This window comes from Mytilus edulis, chromosome 8 (assembly GCF_963676685.1).
Source record: "Mytilus edulis chromosome 8, xbMytEdul2.2, whole genome shotgun sequence".
In the NCBI taxonomy this organism is placed as follows: Eukaryota; Metazoa; Mollusca; class Bivalvia; order Mytilida; family Mytilidae; genus Mytilus; species Mytilus edulis.
In genome coordinates this window covers 39,290,706-39,310,465 of record NC_092351.1, presented here as the reverse complement: position 1 = coordinate 39,310,465, position 19,760 = coordinate 39,290,706, and the positions used below count along the sequence as shown (strand labels likewise).

Sequence of the window (19,760 nt, the reverse complement as noted above, 5' to 3'; positions counted from 1 at the left end):
TCCAGAGACTGTCCATGAGGATGGTCAAACTACTCTTGTATATCAAGCTTCTTCTCCAGGTTTGTGGGACTATTTTTGATGTATTCATATTTTGTTTCAAAAGCTGTGATTTGTCAATTCATTTCACATGCTTGTGGTACTTTTTATACTTTTGTTACTAAAATGTCATATTTACATGATTAATTTTAGAAATAGACTATAAAATCTGGTAGAATTATATCAGTGGTTGGTTAGGAATTCAGCAAATCAAATTCAAACTTTCATTAATTTTTGGTAAGCCTTGTTAAAAAATCTTAACAAAGTTGAGGCAGATTATTTGATAAAATGATGTTTAGTTCACTTTCTACTTGCATGACTTTTATCACTAAAAAGAAATTGTTGTGTGTTTTTTTTTTAATTCCCATTGCTTTTTTCCAACTGTACTTACCAAAACTTATGTTTACAAATTATGACTATCTTTTAAACTTTGCAAAAATTAATAATTGATTGATTGATTTTATTGTTTATACAGTGGAACTTGCTTAATCCCACACACTGGGGGACCAGAAAAAAATGTTGGATAAAGCAGGGAGTCGAAATACTCAGGTTTTTCTGCAAGGATAGGCCTATTTTGGGACCATGAAAATGTGTCAGTTAAACAGGATGTTGGATTACTCAGGTGTTGGATTATGCAGGTTACACTGTAAATGTATTATATACATACTTTTCTTTTCAGATGAGGCTGCCTTAGTTCAGGGTGCTAAGATGTTAGGTTATATGTTTTCTGGTAGAACTCCACAAGGTGTTACTATAAAAGTTGTAAGTAGTAATATAAAAAAACTGTTTTATATGTGATTGATTATTGTTTGTTTAATGCCTAGTGGTTTTTATTTATATCCCCATTTGAAAAAAGAGGGGTATACTGTTTTACCTCTGTCTGTCTGTCCATCCGTCAGTCCATCCATCCCTCCATCCTTCCTGTTTAGCAAAATATGTTGGTGGCGGTATCATCAGTGAGCAGTAGCTCGCAGTTTCACTTGCATTTATTTGGGAAGAAATATGGTAACAGTACTTCATATTCATGTTCTAATTTATAGTGGAGGATACTGTAAATTGAGATAGAATTGTACAGCTTTTATTATAAATGTGAATAGTGAAAAAATTGATAAAATAGGCATCAGATTTATAATTAACTGGCATTTTGAATTAACTTTTCTCTTTTGTTACAGCGTTTCCAAATATGAAATCAAATCTTTAACTTTATGCAGGTCATTTTAATTTCAGTGTTGTTTGATAGCCATGCTGAATTTGAATTAATTTTTGATACCTTTGAGCCATATTACAGATGTTTATAATATTCTTATGCCATTACATATTTTTATAGGAAGATAGAGAAGAAAGCTATGACATATTAAATGTTTTAGAATTTACAAGGTATTTATTAAAGAAAAGCTAACAGAATGTCTCAATTTCAAATACATGTGTTATGATAATATAATAAAGAATGAAACCTTTTACAAAACCTATTTTAGAGTACAGATAGTGAATAGATAGTTCATTGAATTAAAGTTTGGTTTACATTTGTTATGGGTTCTATGCATTCTGAATTCTTTTATAGCTGTTTGGATATTAAAAGCAAATGTCAAATATCATTAGGTGCTTCGAACACTTACACTTTAAAAATTCATTCCACTATACCAATTTCAACATTTTTTGACATATTTTAATGACAAATATACTCCTAAAACAAAGAAGATAAGTTTGACAGCTCGAAAGAAAATGATAAAGTATGCATAGTTTATGCTGTAAGTCTGCTTTGAAAAGTTATTTATTGTGTATGCATTGAAACTAAAAACAGGTACATATAAAATAGAAGATATGGTATGATTGCCAATGAGACAACTCTCCACAAGAGACCAAAAGGACGCAGAAATTAACAACTATAGGTCACTGTATGGCCTTCAACAATGAGCAAAGCCCATACCAGGTAGTCAGCTATAAAAGGCCCCAAAATCACAATGTAAAACAATTCAAATGAGAAAACTACATTACCAGATTGGTTATTTTTTTCAGTACAAGAAAAAGAATGTCTGTGGTCGTGAGAACACCAGATAATAAAATAAAACTGTACTGTAAAGGAGCTGTAAGTATCCAGTCTCAAATACTGTTGATTCATTCATTTTCATATCGAAGGAAACTTGTATTTTGTGGATATTTGATTTCATGATTTTGCCATAGTCAACAGATAAACTATATAAAATTTGTTATTCGTTGAATATTTAATTTTGTGGTTCATCTGTAACAACGAATTCCACTAAAATTGGTATCCCATGAATAATAGTGAATCTACAGTATCCAATATATAACCTGCATCAAAAAGAAATCAACCTTAAACAAGTAAATGTATCCATGTACAGAAATAAGATTTGCCATGATTTTAGAACATACTAATACGAAAGGAAAGATTAAAGTTTGTCCTAATTTTGTACAAAATAATAAAAGAAAAACAAATATGTATCTCAGCAACAAATGACAACCACTGAATTACAGGCTCCTGACTTTGGACAGGCACATACATACAGAATGTGACGGGGGGTTAACATGTTAGCAGGATCCCAACCCTCCCCTGAAAAGGGTTCGTTATTCACCATATGTTTCGTGAAAACTGTGCAAGAAATTTTTAATTGTTCGTTCATCGTGAAATGGCAATTTTATTCGTGTTTGATCATGCAGACACCCCCCCTTTACGCCCCTTTTGAAGTATTTTCTCATGTCAGTAGAATTATATTTCAGGATACAGTAATATATGAAAGACTAGATGATAAACAAGCACACCATGAGGTGACTTTACAACATTTAAAAGAATTTGCTACTTTAGGTAAGAACCATGGTATATATTATAAGTTTAGCTTAGTTATAAATGTTTTTAGGAGTTGTATAATTTGCTTGACACTTAAGGTGAAACATAAATTTGAATGATCAACTGAGTACAAATTTAAATATCCTTGAAAAGACACAAATTTATGATATTGATAAAAAGACTCAAAAAGGTGAAATGGTGACTTTACAACATTTAAAAGAATTTGCTACTTTAGGTAAGAACCATAGTATATTTTAAGTTTAGCTTAGTTCTAAATGTTTTTAGGAGTTGTATAATTTGCTTGACACTTAAGGTGAAACATAAATTTGAATGATCAACTGAGTACAAATTTAAATATCTATGAAAAGACACAAATTTATGATATTGATGAAAAGACTCAAAAAGGTGAAAAGGTTACTTTACAACATTTAAAAGAATTTGCTACTTTAGGTAAGAACCATAGTATATTTTAAGTTTAGCTTAGTTATAAATGTTTTTAGGAGTTGTATAATTTGCTTGACACTTAAGGTGAAACATAAATTTGAATGATCAACTGAGTACAAATTTAAATGTCTATGAAAAGACACAAATTTATGATATTGATGAAAAGACTCAAAAAGGTGAAAAGGTTACTTTACAACATTTAAAAGAATTTGCTACTTTAGGTAAGAACCATAGTATATTTTAAGTTTAGCTTAGTTATAAATGTTTTTAGGAGTTGTATAATTTGCTTGACACTTAAGGTGAAACATAAATTTGAATGATCAACTGAGTACAAATTTAAATATCCATGAAAAGACACAAATTTATGATATTGATGAAAAGACTCAAATTGCGATATCGTTAAAAACACAAAAATTATCCTTAATCCCTGAAAATTGGTACCTAAGTAAAGATATGAATCCACAGTATATATTTTATACAAGAATGATTTAATATTACAGGTTTAAGAACATTATGTATAGCTACTGCTGATGTATCAGAAGAGTTTTATGAAGATTGGAAACACACTTATTATAAAGCCAGTACTTCTATCCAGAACAGGGATAAAAAGTTAGAAGAGGCAGCAGAACTTATAGAGAGGGTCAGTATATCAACAGGTTACTTAAAAACATCTTGAGAAAATGAAAATTCTTCAAACATACATGAGGGTGGTAAAGGGTTATTTTTGTGCAACATGTTTTTCCATTTTTATTTCACTTGCAGCTGTGAAAAAGGTTCATATTCACCCTGTTTCGTGAAATTGGTAAAAAGATCAGTGTGCAAGAAATTTTTAATTGTTTGTTCATCGTGAAAGAGCTATTTTATTTCATGTTCTTCCCTGCAGATACCCCCCTTTACGCCCCTCATATATTTCCCATTAAATATGTGTTAAACTTTGACAAAGTATATCTAACAAATCGCAAATCATGGAAAATAAAAAAAATAAAAAAATCTTTTCTCTATGATTTCAATCATTAAACACAATATCCATGATTCTACGTTTGTCATGATCGGTAAACTTCAGCACACATTTCTTAAGGTTAATTCACAGCCAATGATTTTGTTCAACAATCACAGTACAAAATATATTTTAAATAAATGTAAAAATTTGCACAGAGGACTTGGTTTAGTATATATGCATACATTGGTTGCAACAATTTCATTAACATTTTAATCATCAGTAACTCGTTTCTTATGACGAAGTTTTTAATACATTTTGTACTGTACTTACAGATGACAGTGAAATATTTACATGACACTATATGATGACTTAGTTATTACTTACGACTTATTGTTTTACTCTTTTTTAACATACTGTGGATTCATTAATAATCGTTGGATACCAATTTTCGTGGGTTTAGGTGAACCACGAAATTAAATGTTCAACGAATGACAAGTTTTCTAAAGGCTTGTAAGAAGACTTTGGTAAAACCACAAAATTCAATATCCATTAACATGCAAGATTTTCTTCATCCACAAAAATTGGTACCCACGAAAATAAATGAATACACAGTATTTGAATTGTCCACAAATAATTCATGAACCAATAAATACATGTGTGTGTCAAATAATGGCATTGGTTTTCCTTTCAGAATCTCCAATTACTTGGTGCTACAGCAATTGAAGACAAACTTCAGGAGGTGAATAACTATAGTGGAACCTTTATAAACCGAAACCTTCCTAACTCCTGTCTAAATTGAAATTCTGTATTCTTCTATCAAAATTTTGCTGAATAATTTGACCGTTTTGAATCGAATCTTTAACTTATTAAAACAAGATCTTCTGACACAAAAGGTTATTCAGTTTACTTATTTTAAAAATATAATCAGACAATGAGACCAAAACTGATTTAAGAACATAAAACCAGCTTCCACAATATCAAATTTAAAAAAAAAAAAACCACAACATTTATTGAAAAAAAATCAAATCTAAAATATTTTTAAAAAATACATTTATAAAGTATTTGAAGTACAGTCTATTCAAAATAATTTTTATTCTGTTGTTTATTTGTCCATGTTAACTAAATATCACTGTCAACTTTTTTTTCTTTTTCATATTCAAGGGTGTACCAGACGCTATTGCCAACTTAGCCAAAGCTGACATTAAAATCTGGGTATTAACTGGTGACAAACAGGAAACGGCTATAAATATAGGTAAGTGTGGAAAGTTATTTTTCTAAATTATTTATTTTTTCCCTGTCTTTAACCTTTAATGCAAATAAAATATACTAATCAATGAATATATAAAGATGTAATCACAAGTTACGCTAGCAACCATCTTCAAATTGCTATAATTTATGGTCCTGTAAAATTATGAAGCTGAAGAACAACTATAAAAGATATTGTTATTTCCTAGTATTTCATGTGGACGGTTGTCTTGTTAACAGTCACCACATTTGCCTGTTCAGTCAAATGCAGTTATTTATAGGTAAAAGATGACAGATTATACTTAATGAAAATGTTCTACTTTAAAATTGGTGTCACAAAAACACTTGCATGGATTGGTTATTGTTTAAACATAGGCACACGGTTTTTAGCATACCATATTTAATCAAAACAATTTGGTCATGTGCCCTGAAGTCACTATCAATTGTTGATTAAAGAAACAGAGCTAATAAAAAATTCCTAAAACTTTTATTCCTCTTAAAGAATCTTATTTATGATCTTTTGGAAACTATGGTAAAAGCATTTGTAATGTAGAATTATTGATCTTTCAGGATATTCCTGCAAGCTTTTAACAGAAGATATGCCACTCATTGTTATCAATGAACACAGCTTAGACGTAAGTATGACTTTTAAACAGATAAATAAACCCAAAGAATAAACTTCAAAATATTATGGGTTTCTACCTTTCACGACCTTTAAATGACATTGTTTGACACCGTAAAGCAGGTTATTTTTCGCGGGTGTAAAATTTCACAATTTTCATTGAATAAGGTATATGAGAAATTTATCTAAGATTTGACAACTCTGAAATCAAAATTTGTTTTATTGTTTACTAGAATAAGTGTAAATGAATTGATCAGTCCAGTGACTTGTAGGCTAACAAAAATCATAATAAAAAAATGAAGCGGTTTATTTTATAACAGGGAACCAGAGAAGCTCTCAGAAAACATGTAGAAGAATTTGGAGAATGTTTGAAGAAAGATAATGATGTTGGATTAATTATAGATGGACAGGTATGGAATTTTGAATCTTTAAAATAGCTTTTGATTCTAATAGTAACCCACTTGGTTTCACCTATGTTTTTGTTGTTTAAATACTAGTAGATTTCTTTTCTTAACACTTTTTCATTGCTATTTAATTTTTTATAAAGTTCATTATCTAAACATATAACTTACATCATCTTTTCATATTTTATTTTCTTAACTGTCATTAATTGCTATTTTTATAAAGTTCATTAACTAAATTATAACATCTATTCATGTTTATAATGAAAAATAACATTAAAGACTTTGCTAAAGGCCATTATCAATAAATAACATTCATTATTATACATACAGTAGAATGCATTGAGTGTGTAGGGGAAGGTAGACTCCGCAGTTAGCTTGCTTTTTAGCTGAACTGTGATGTCATTGTTAGGTAAGGTATACTACCCTCCTTTCGATGTTGGCTAGTCCAACAGACAGATAGATTGCTTATCTGTCAGACTAGTCTACTCTTAAAAGAGGGTAGTTTACCTATCCTTATAATGACTTCAAGGTGCAGCTAGCCAGCAAGCTAACCATAGATATTACCTTTACCTACACACTCAATTTAATCAGCTGTAAGAGAAAAGATGCCTCACTTTGTATGCATGTCAATATGCACAAAATATATGTTTCATAAACCCTGACTTATATTTTCTCTGTATATTTAAAAATAGCTTGAGTTGATTTGTTTGTTTGCTGTTTTTTCTGCACCTCAGTTTTTTGTTTTTGTTTATAAAGCTGAAGGGTGTGGTTGAGAAGACCTGAACTGCAAACCTGTTTCAGAATTTTCTCTTACTTAAAGGGGCACTAGCTGTCAAATTCATGTTCACCAATTTCACTCAAATTATCATATTTGATTTATAACAATGTAAAACATTTATCCAAACTATTAAAAGTCTTAAATAAACAGTTTACACATTGTGAGTTTGATAACATATAGCTTTGTTTTCGTGTGTATTTTAGTCTAGACGCCATCTAATTAACTATCGAGTTGACCCCCGAACACCTACTACGATGACCATATTTGGGATATAAACATAAATATAGATATATAAATAGATTAAGCAACTCGTGCAATGAGATTTTCATGTTCTGATTAATTTCATATTATAGATTAAAAATATATGTTTAGCATTGTTTTTACCTGTATAAGATTTTTTTGTGGATCGAATATGTCAATCAAATGATGATCTCCTTTGTTTTTACTTTCAATGTTGACATTCTTTTCCTTTAGATAACTTTACATGCACAATTCATGTGTTATCCATCTCTAGCTAAGGGGTTAAATTGAAGTTCACATGAATACGGATTCAATGAGGTCGAATTATTCACTTGCATGTGAATACTTCATCATCAATGTTTCATAGCTTAATTTGACAAAATTGAATCAGACTGGCTGCTAAAAAAAGCGAATAATTATTTCACCATTTCACTTTCATTAATGATTGAACAAAAAAATCATACTTTAGATTTTTTATATATCTTGTAGCTAGTGCCCCTTTAACACAGTCATTAGTGCGTGCGTAAAAATTTGCAGTTTAAAAGTTTAACTTACATGAAACATGAACTAGAATGAAGTAAACAAGCATTTCATTTCAAGACATTTTTTATCTATTTTTTTTTCTTCTTTTAATCTTCAGACTTTGAATCATATATTTTCTGTGGTTGAACCTCAAGTCAAAGGGCCAAGAATAAAACGAAAGGTTAATATACATGTGAAATGTTGTGTGCAGTTCGTGAATCCCTTCAGCTTGGCATCACATTTTATATATTGTAGTATTTGAACTAAGTATAGTACATTTAATTTTTAACACTACTAATATGTGAACTTTTGCATTTCTGTTGTAATTAGAACAAGTGTTGTCTTTTATTACTTAGCATAATTCATAAATGAAATTTTAAAACACTACTTTTACTTGTGTCCCAAAAAAGAACAATGATCTTACTTCTTTTATAGACTAATTTTATACTGGTTCTGAATTTAAATATTGTTTTGTCACCACTGAATATTTCTAAATAAAAATACAAAAATGTCAAAACCTAAACAGAGTTTTTCAGTGAGCATTACCATGGAGACCATTGCATTTAGTTAAACCAATTTGTAACAGAAACTGTAAAAATAAAGTAATCATAGTAAAATTAGTTTCTTTGGGATGCAGCAAGATAAGATAAGATACTTTTATTAACCAATCATGGTGCCCAAAATTTTAACTATACAATCAAATGAATTACAAAATAAAGCAACTTATAACTAGATGTATAAAACTTATTAAAAATCTATTAGAACAGTGTAAAGGAAAATACTACAAACTAAATAACATATCTTGGTATAAGAGGAGGGGTAGTAGTGGTCCTGATCCCGAAATCCCAGGCTTAAAAACATGAAATCCTGAGGTCCCGAATTTAAAGAAATTTAAATTCTGACATGCCGAAATTCGAAAAAAGAATTCCTGGATCCCCAAAGGATCAATCCCGAAATACCGAACTCAAAAACACCTGATTCTGATGTCCCAAAAAAGGTCCTGCCCCCTCGTATAACAGTAAATGAAATGGTGAAAAGGCATTAAGATATAACAGTCTTCATTTGTGGTGGGAAGTATTAACATATTTGGTGAGGAACGGAAAAAACAAATTACTGTTCAAACTGCATGGTGATGACTATTACAAATCCAAGCTGCATTATATACCACAGACATATATATGGAATATATTTCTAAAAAATATATCATAAACATAAATGTGCAGTTGTTGGTAATTGCACAGTTTTAATTATATATAGGTATAAAAAATGTAGCTGATTTACTATACTCAAGAATATTATAAATTCTATGAAAAAAAAATTTTGGAAACAATTTCAAAGTAATAATGTAGGGTTATTGACTGCAGCATGTTGGACATGTTCACAGTAAAAAAAGTGATGATAAACCAAGTTTTAAGGACCTTATATTTATTTATGGCAGATAGCTGTAAATGACTTTCATTAAAAATGAATATTATATGCAACAAATAAGTTGATTTCAATTCACCATTACTGAAACCAGTTTTTCTTTTTGGACAGTAAAACACAATTTGAAACTTAAATATTGGAAAATATGTTGACAAGCAAAATAATATCACAGAATTGTACACATCATTTTATTTTTTTTACCAAAATATTTCGTTATCATTTATACCTGTTAACATTGATTATCTGCCCTTGAATACCTCATCCTAGGAATTTATTTAATATTGTTATATTAAATTTTTTTTCTGTTTGTTTGTATTTTGAAGTGTCATATTGTGTTACTTTTATATCTGTTCTTAAAGAACATGCCTTCCCTTCCCTAAAGAAAAAAATGCATGCCATTTTCCCAAAGAGTATTAATCATTTCTTATCCTTTAGATTAGGAAATAATGTATAGATTAAACAGATACATATTTCTAGAAACCAATTACTTTTGCCATACATGAACCTTTATATCGCTTGTTTGATATTTTAGACTTTTAGAATGTCTGCTTTAAATAAGACCAGCAAGCAAAATCACATATTCCAGAAACATTGTAAAATCTCTATAAATTTTATATGAAATACAAGCAGTATGGCAAGGGTTAGGGTGACTTTGAATATTGCATGATTACTTAATAACATTTATTTCAGGGTCAGATCAGGCTTAAAATTTGCCTTTAATTAATGGACCTATGCTAAAAATTCTAAAACGGCCAAATGTTTAGTACATGGTATTTTTTAATATTCTTTTATGAAGATGTCCATCTAGCTAATCATAGATATTTTTACATTGTCAAACATGAAGAGATATTAAACACATGGGCGCACTACGTTTGCGGGCATTTAGGGATTAAAATATTTTACGTTTGCGCGCAGCTTTTGATTACATTTGCGCGCATTCATTTTACAGGTAATCTCAGGTAAAAATAATTATTCATATATATTAAATTATAAATGACTTTACTTTATTGGTATTTTCATAATAGCTAGATATGACTATCAATTATTAATTTTGAAAATAGTTCAAAATTCAAATTATGTATTGTTCATATTGAATTCTAAAATCAATTTAAAACCCCGTTATATCTTAAGTTCAAGTTATGATAAATGGGCTATGTCACAGATTTTTTAAACTTTTGTCTACACCTTTGACTTTTGAATTGTATCTGAAAATCGAAGAAAATATGCGGCTTTATCACCTTTTTTCCCTGCCTAAGAAGAGACTTAGACTAACGGAAGAGGTACTGATAATTGTAAATAATTGAACAAATTGATAAACAAATAAGTATTATGACCTGTATTTTACCTGAGTTTACCTGTCAAAAAAATGTGCGCAAATGTAAGCAAAAGCTGTGCGCAAACGTAATGATTTTTGCGCGCAAATGTAATGGTGATGCGCGCAAACGTAATGCACCGAAACACATGCAGACGTCTCAATTTTATAAGAATATTTTCAAACACAAGTTTTAATTAGGGCACAACAGTAAATACAGTTTATTGTAAGAAAAAAAGTGGTTTGAGACATATGCCTGATTGGATTTTAATCTTTAAAAATGTTTAATAATACCTTAATTATCATAGGGGAATGTGGAAGCATGCAAACAGAAATAGTTATAGTAATTCTAGTATTTTTTTATATTTTGTCCATTTTAATGTTATTTGCTGAAGTTTTGTAATGATATTTCATTGTATTTTGTATTTATTTAATTAATTTGATTAATGTAATGTATTTTTTCATATAAAAACTCTTCTTAAATGTTTTATTTATATAATTAATAAGATATCTATTTGTATATAAAATGAGAACTTATTGTCTCTTTTCAATTGTTAAATAATTTAACATTGCAGTAGACACCAGTTAATAACTTCTTTTGATATAACAATACAATCAATCCAGTCAATGAGTTGGTTTCCAATCATTTATAAAAATGAAAATTCTACAACCTTAAGGAATCTTTGTTAACAATTACAGACCATTGCATTGAGTATGTAGTAAAAGGTAATATCTTTGGTGATCTTGCTTGCTAGCTGAACCGTGAAGTTGTTATAAGGTTAGGTAAACTACCTTCCTTTAAGAGTAAACTAGTCTGACAGATAACCAACCTATCTGTCTGTGGGACTAGACTACTTAGAAAGGAGGGTAGTAAACCTTACAAAATAATGACTTCATGGTTCAGCTAGCAAGCAAGCTTACCAAAGATATTACCTTTTACTACATACTCAATGCAATCGGCTGTAAATTATTGAGGGAAAGCTTTGTTGACCTCCTGTTTTCATAATGTTTAAAGACTGATATTATCATGTTATTTTGTATGGTAATGCATATTGCTTGTATGAAATGTTTTATAACTGAAGAATTTCAAATCTAATTGATATCAAAAGGATTAAACAACTTGTAATTGAAATAAATTATTATTTTTGTTCATCTCTTTTCCAGAGTTTGAAGTATGGTTTGTCATGTGACTGTAGACAAGATTTTCTAGACATCGCTAGATCTTGTAAGGCTGTAATCTGTTGTAGGTAGGTATAAATCCTTATTGTCACATGACTTGATCATGTTGCTGTAGACAAGATTTTCTAGACAGCTAGATCTTCTAAGGCTGTGATCTGTTGTAGGTAGATATATATCCGTACTATCAAATGACTGTTGATCAAGCACACTTGAATATCAATGTTAGTTGACATGGAAAACTGGTAATGGTATCTTTTAACTGAGAATAACTGCAAATGCTATTAATTTTGAGTCCTAAATAAAGAGAATTTTTTATTATAAAATGACTTGTGAATTTATTTATGGGTACAGCTGTAATAATAATAACTTTAAAGTTTTTCATTGAAAGTGGAACACCAAAACTTTTTTCTTTTTCTTTCAGGGTATCACCTTTACAGAAAGCAGAAATAGTAGAACTAGTCAAAAAATCAGTTAAAGCCATCACATTAGCCATAGGTGATGGGGCTAATGATGTTGGTATGATTCAGGTAAAATTATTTAATTCTATAATTAGGGATTTGACAGTTTACTTATTTATAGTAAAAAGTCAAGCATTTTACATTTGATTGAAGATATACAACTGATTTTAATATATTTCTTAATATACATCTGTCCAAGTGATCATTTGGGGCATATATATTAATGAGTCACAATTTTTTTATCATTAAATTATTTTATGTGTTTAGTTTTGGTGACATATTATATGAATATTAAATTGACAGGTTTAAAGTATATCAGCTTAAATTTGTTGCATATTTTATTCAACTTATTAACATTTAATGTATATACTTAATATTGAATTCAGTGACTTTTAACCTTTGACTCTGCTTTTATATTGTAGGCAGCTCATGTAGGAGTAGGTATAAGTGGTGTAGAAGGATTACAGGCAGCATGTGCATCAGACTACGCAATAGCTCAGGTAAAATATTTACCGCACACACTTTTTTTTTCATAGTCTAATAGGGATATTAAACTTTCAGTCACCCATCAGTTTAAAATTATTTTTGGTAGTTTACCAAGTAGTTTGTGATCATATTAGAATATTTTCCAATTAATGTTTTTGACCCAGATTACATGGTTCACAGTTTGACCCAGATTTTATGGTTCATAGAACCAAGAGATGTGATAATAAAGCATGGTGTCCTACAGACACATTTTCTTATTTTTCATGTATATCAGACTTCAAGAAAAGTTGGTAGAAACAGCTAAGTCATGTATAGTTGTCAATATAATTTATCTGGATACTTCTCCTTATTGTGGGAACAGTCTTCAAAATCGATTTTGACTAAATCATGGAAGTAATATTGAAAGGAATAACATCGTCGTCACTTCAAAGGTTTCATCTGCGTTACCACCCATCTTTCAATAACTTGTTAATTGGTTCAATATCTGGCATGGAAGTTGATTCTCCGCATGTGATCGATCAAATCACTGACACTTATCGGTCATTTTCGTGTTCACGGAGAACTACGAACAGACAAGTTTTTATCGTTTATACGTGCGAAGTAACCCGAATAGTCCATTCGTTACATTCCGTTGATGTACGCTGCCGAAAAGAGTCATTCGTTCAATTTTTATTTTAGTCCAATTTTTCCCTATTTTCGGTTAGTTTGATCATATTAATAGTTTAAAGACCAAACAGCCTATTGTTTATGCGCATCAACTAACGCAACTTGGTAGTGACATAAAAGCTCTATGACGTTGTTTCTAGCAATGACAAAACGTCAAATTATAACGTCCTATTTCGCGTTTTTCACGAATTCCAACATGGTAAACGCGTAAAAATACGTCTCCCAAGAAAAGAGGAATTAAACGTTGCGCTGATATCTTGTGGAAATTTAATACAAATGGACACAAAAGATACTACACTATATTTAACCTTCGTTCTAATAAAAATAATAAAATATGAATTTTGATCACGACTTTTTGCATCTCATTTATTTATTCTTTCACATGCGTATAGATTTTGTCTTATATTTGCGCCGATCTGCATTTCATTTGTTTTCATTCTTTCACTTGGGTAGATTTTGTCTTTCATTTGCGCCGATTGTGTACAGGTTACCGGGGTTATTAGAATGGTGAGAGTTATTTTTATGTCCAATTTATGTTTTCTGGTCTGTGCGACCGTTTGTCCGTTAGTTCGTCCGTCCGTCCAGGTTCAGGTTAAAGTTTTTGGTCAAGGTAGTTTTTGATGAAGTTGAAGTCCTGTCAACTTAAAAAAAACTTAGTACACATGTTCCGTATGATTTGATCCTTCTTTTTTTAATGTCTTTTTTTCAAAACTTTCAAAAATTGAGTATTCAGAAGGTCAGGCCGATAAAAAATTATTCTTGGAAGTTTTGACATACTTGCAACGTATGCATGTAACTGATATCTGAATGATTCTCGTAAAATAATGTCCGATCTTGCAATGAAGTTAAAATTTATTTATATTCTGCTTGTTTGACAAAATCTCAGTATAATAAAAATAAAATTATGACAAAAGGTCATTGCCGTTTGTCATTTGTTTCATTTCAAATTGTCTTAAGAAGAAATGATAAACATGTCGGCTGATCTGACTGAAACTTACAGCTAATTTCCTAATTTATGAAGATCAACACTTTGGTTAGCTTGTTTGCTTTGTATGTATATTTTGTATAATTATATTTTGATAATGTCCAATTGAATTTAAATATCATATAACAGATTTACATACCTATATATGAAGATGTCAATTTTAATTACAAAGCTTGAATAAACATTTATACAAACAAAGCAAGGAAGTCAACCAAAGTTTTACCCTACATGCATTAGGAAATTAGATGTAAGGCAAAACATATAAATCAAATTAATACTCAGCGAATATGAATTAAAATTAAAACGTTCGGTGTTTAAAACTTAATTGTTGTAAATTTAACTTATGACAAAAACAATTGTTCCAAGAATAATATCCAACATAAAATCTCTCCCTTTCATTTAGCTACGACTATGACCGGAAAGATTGAAAACATTTCGAAATTTTATTCAAAACACGTGAGGTAGTAATAACAGGGATTGTATTTTATGAGAGATGTATAACGTTTTAGAATCAAAAACTGTTTAATTCATATATTACACCTATAATTTCAATTTCCTTATATCTAATAAGAGGGACGAAAGATAAATATTCAGAAATAATGAATTCACAAAATAGATTGAATAATTTCTTTACGTTCATCTAAGTCAGGAAAATATAATGCTATAGAGATGTCCGTCCATGCTTTTGTATGTCCGTCTGTCAACAGTAGCAAATGAGTTCGTTACGGCAAACTTCTGAAATTGACGCGAAAAAAACCCACACACATCTGGTGGTGTTTTGTCTGATGCTTGGTCCGTTTCTGTGTGTGTTGCGTTTCGGTTTTGTGTCGTTGTTCTCCTCTTATATTTAATGCGTTTCCCTCGGTTTTAGTTTTTTACCCCGATTTTGTTTTTTGTCCATGGATTTATGAGTTTTGAACAGCGGTATACTACTGTTGCCTTTATTTAATAACTAATTTTGGTGAAACTATGAGCAGAATCTGTCAATTTTTGCTAGTTCAATATAGTCAAATACTCTGTATTGCCAGTGCAATCTTTCATTTCTTTTTTTTTTTTATTTTCAATTATTATTGTTAATGAGGAGCAGAGGACAAAAACAGACTTTCCTAACAAAAGCGGCGTGAAAGGTTATTTTCAAACAGTGCGCCAGCAAGCAAAGTTTTGTACTATGACGTCAGAATTAAGCAATGTTCTGAAGAAAGACAACTCTTTTCTTCAAAACGAACGAGAAAAAAACATGAAAATTACTCATAACTTTTTTGAAAGGTCGGTGACATACAATTTTTTTTGCTTTATTTTGAAGAGTGCACATGGCACTTTCCTTCTTGAAATTATTATGAAGAAATCACTGGTAGATATTTTTTAATACTGGAAACGTTTTTCATTTTTACGTTTTATTTTTGGCAGGAATGAAATAAATCATATTTTTAAAGATCAAAACAATATGAGTCTTAAACTCTTGAACCTGTATTTTATAAATACAAATCTACTGTTTAACATGAAACAAGAAGTATGCTTGTAGGTTTGATATAAAGTATTTTTTTGAGAGTTTATATAACAAGCAAATATTATGTTAATATTCGTGAAAACACGAAACTGAGGTTGCTATAGCGACAAAAGTAAGTCGGTGACCCCCAATTTTTTTCATCATATTTTGTTCCTCAAATCATGAAATACCTTCACACAAAATTTTAAGGAAAAATCACTGGTAGAAATGAATAGGCTGTTTGGTCTTTAAACCGACAGCTATCACATACGAAATTGGAGAACAAGATTGTGTCATTTCAATTTTAATATTTACAGACAGTTAAAAAAACATTTCCGTAAGTTAAGAAGATGATTGTAAAAAAAATACGTTTGGACCCCCTTTATTAAATACGAAAAATCTAAATCCTTCGTGTATTTATAGTCAATTAAAATATTCACAATTCTAAACAGTTCTATCCTTCAATTTAAGTTCTTGATACATAAACTAATTTGTGTAAAAATGAATTTACCGTAAGACAGATAGATTCAAGCCCATTTCGTCGGTTTGTTATAATTTTTGCTGTGTAGCTTATTATATTAATACAAGCATTCCACAATAATATATATTTACGAAAATATTATCCCCATTTTAGTTGTCCAGTTTCAATAATGCAATCAATGACATTTATGACATATACATAAATTTAGAATACTTGAAAGAAAATATTCTTTTATTCAATCTCGATTAACTTTGCACATTTCAACATTAAAAAAATCTATGCCTACATTTGCCTACATTATTTTGTTAAACATCATGTGAAACCTGATCGATTCATCGGTATTTATCTGTTTAACTCGGGATCCGCTTTTAACCAGAAAATACTTTTAGAACAGTTTAAAACAAACGGTGAAAAGCAAAAATATGCTAAATTAAATACAATTTTCCATGTTAAACTGCTGTAGTTTGAACAATTTCTCGTCCGTTTTTCAAGTTTTTTACATCATACGACTTCATCTGAAGGCAGAGGTTTTATATGATACAGCGCCACCTTCTTATTAATAAACCTCGGATTTCACACAGGTACTTTAAAATTACCGGACTCGATAAAATCATGTGACTGATAAGAAATTGCAGATGCCATTTTACAACCGCGGTATCACAGATAGTAACCAAAGGGGTCTTACCGCTGAGACTATAATTGGATAAAATCATATAACTTTAGTACAGGGCTCTACAGGCCATTAATACATGCTAATTACTTGATGTTATTCCTTTTAAATATTACTTCCATGACTAAATTAAGTTAACTGAAACTTTGTGGTAAAATCCAAGAATAGTGAATTTACGAATAAAAAAAAAACAGCCTTCCAATATAAATGATAATAAAATTTTGAGAAGAAGCCGATAATTCTGATTATTTATTTGTTCTTTATTTATTTTAGTTCCGATTCCTGAACAAATTACTTCTAGTCCATGGAGCCTGGAGCTATTCTAGACTGTGTAAACTTATTCTATACTCATTTTACAAAAATATATGTCTCTATGTTATTGAGGTGAGTTCTAGTTTTAAGTTAAGTTAAAGCATAGACGCAAAACTGTAGTACTTGATTATAGTACAACTGCTCACCATTAAAATTACGCAATTCCACAGTTACATGATGAACATGTATTTAAAGGTCCAAACTATTGAACCAATGACCTTGAAATACGGTCCAGTCAAGGACTTTAAATGACAATAGGTGGATTAAAGCTGATGCAGAAATTAAGGAAATTAAAAAAAAATCTGCAAAATCAGGGAGAGAGCTTAAAAAACATAGTTAACAATGTAGTCCTGTATATACAGCAGTGACAACAGTGTCATCAGAAATATCATCATCTTTGGAATAAATAGCTTCAATTGTTAATGATAGCATGGTCATCTTGAGTGGGGGTGTTAGTGATTTGTTTATTGGTCTTGTCCAACTGTAGACTTTAAGGTGGAATTTGCTACCGTACATCTCTAATAAGCAAATGGCATTGAGGAGTAAGAGCAAAGGCTGCTACTCCCAGAATTACAGTTAAATTTGATTAGAGAGACTTGTTTGCCTGCATACCTTGAAAGCTAGCATGTAAAAAAGGGTTAAGTAAAATGAAGGATTCAGATTCACATTCTGTAACTCAGAAATTTTCATGGTTAAAAGAGTATCCACATTGTCATTGAGTTAAAACATGCATCAATGCATCAATTATAAAAAATATAATGAAATAGTGAGCTATATTGAAAGTTTGCCACCAAAATTTTTTAAACTGGCTGCCATTAAATAGTGCAATAGTGTTGAAAGTGGTGTTAACAACCAACCAATCAATCAATCAATGTATTGAATAAGTGAATCTGATATATAAACTGCCTTGTGTTTCAGCTTTGGTTTACATTTGAAGCTGGTTGTTCAGGACAGGTTATATTTGATAAATGGAGTATAAGTTTTTACAATGTGGTATGGCATCAGTTCCTGCTTAAAGCCTGGGATTTATTGTTATTTTGTTATGTTTCATTGTTACCATTCTTCATATTGTCATGAATTGGCAGTAAAATTAGAAAATTTTAATTTCTTATTTAAAGAGGGGAAAATAATTCCTGCAATTAAAGAATGTATTTTCTTAAGTTAGATTAGCTGCAGAACTATAGCATTTAGATCCTTTTAATTTTTTATGACAATTTCCTCACAATTAAGAACACATTATAAGGACTGTTAAAGTTATAACTCCAAAGCTTATGTGGGAATACATGGAAAGAATGATAACAATGAAACTATTTTATATACTTGTTATGTTTATTGAATGTGAAAACTTTTTTTTTATTATTGTCGACTTAACTTTTTGCTTCACTGGCAAAACATCCAATAAGTTTATTTTGCCTGACGATAAAAGAAATACATTAAAGATGCATTTTAAGTAGTAAAAAAATATTCCTGATTTGAAATGATTTTTATTGACAATTTTAAAATAAAGAGTTTTCACTTTCATATTTTGAGTTATTTGCTTTTGAACTTTGCTATTGACACAAAGTCAGTATTTTATGAATGATACATACATATAAATGATGGGTTGAATTTTATATTATTTACTGCTTGTATGCTTAGGGTATATAAAAGAAATGATTATCTAAGCTTGTACATTCTAATAAATACTGCTACAATTTTGTATTTGCAAGAATAAATGAGATTCAAATTTTAAATTAAATAGCTCCTAACACACTATCTATAGGAGTTACTTATCTTATCTAAATGTAGTATTAAATTTTTACATGTCATATCAGTTTATTTTTTGGTAATTATAAAGTACACAATGATAATGACATTCATGGAATCTATTTGTTCATCAGGCCAACTATTCACTATCTGTGTTACAATTTGAAACATTTTTGGTTTTGATAAGTTACCAATATTTTAATACAAATAACAAAGTAATAAAATACTGACTATGTGTACATTATTATATTGAACATGATAGAATGTTAACCATGTTATGATTTTGGATCCTGGTTTTATGAATGATTATGCTTTTGATCCCTCCCACAGTTTTGGTTTGCCATTTCTAATGGATTCTCAGGACAAATTTTATTTGAGAAGTGGACCATTGGGTTTTATAATGTGGTATGTATAGACATTTGTAAATATTATTTAATACGTAGAAATGGGATAAAGTATGTATATCTAGTTAATACTAGAATATATCTATTGCAATAAGTTGTTATTATTTAAATGGATT

The 19,760-nt window shown here is 29.8% G+C and overlaps 1 protein-coding gene across 9 annotated transcripts in view; it reads left to right on the top strand.

Annotated features, from left to right (window-relative positions):
* Nucleotides 1-19,760, top strand: part of LOC139485557 (probable phospholipid-transporting ATPase IA) — a 74,828-nt gene that overhangs the window by 26,998 nt on the left and 28,070 nt on the right. For 5 of the 9 annotated variants that reach the window (XM_071270134.1, XM_071270129.1, XM_071270130.1 and 2 more), the window contains exons 15-28: nucleotides 716-798; nucleotides 1,364-1,413; nucleotides 2,053-2,122; nucleotides 2,773-2,857; nucleotides 3,784-3,923; nucleotides 4,915-4,962; nucleotides 5,385-5,475; nucleotides 6,039-6,103; nucleotides 6,411-6,500; nucleotides 11,936-12,018; nucleotides 12,372-12,477; nucleotides 12,831-12,908; nucleotides 17,456-17,566; nucleotides 19,571-19,645. In XM_071270134.1, coding sequence (XP_071126235.1) covers nucleotides 716-798; nucleotides 1,364-1,413; nucleotides 2,053-2,122; nucleotides 2,773-2,857; nucleotides 3,784-3,923; nucleotides 4,915-4,962; nucleotides 5,385-5,475; nucleotides 6,039-6,103; nucleotides 6,411-6,500; nucleotides 11,936-12,018; nucleotides 12,372-12,477; nucleotides 12,831-12,908; nucleotides 17,456-17,566; nucleotides 19,571-19,645 — 1,175 coding nt within the window. Of the gene's footprint in view, nucleotides 1-715; nucleotides 799-1,363; nucleotides 1,414-2,052; nucleotides 2,123-2,772; nucleotides 2,858-3,783; nucleotides 3,924-4,914; nucleotides 4,963-5,384; nucleotides 5,476-6,038; nucleotides 6,104-6,410; nucleotides 6,501-8,152; nucleotides 8,216-11,935; nucleotides 12,019-12,371; nucleotides 12,478-12,830; nucleotides 12,909-17,455; nucleotides 17,567-18,412; nucleotides 18,488-19,570; nucleotides 19,646-19,760 lie in introns of all 9 variants that reach the window. The other 4 variants (XM_071270126.1, XM_071270127.1, XM_071270125.1 and 1 more) reach the window with 2 other exon arrangements.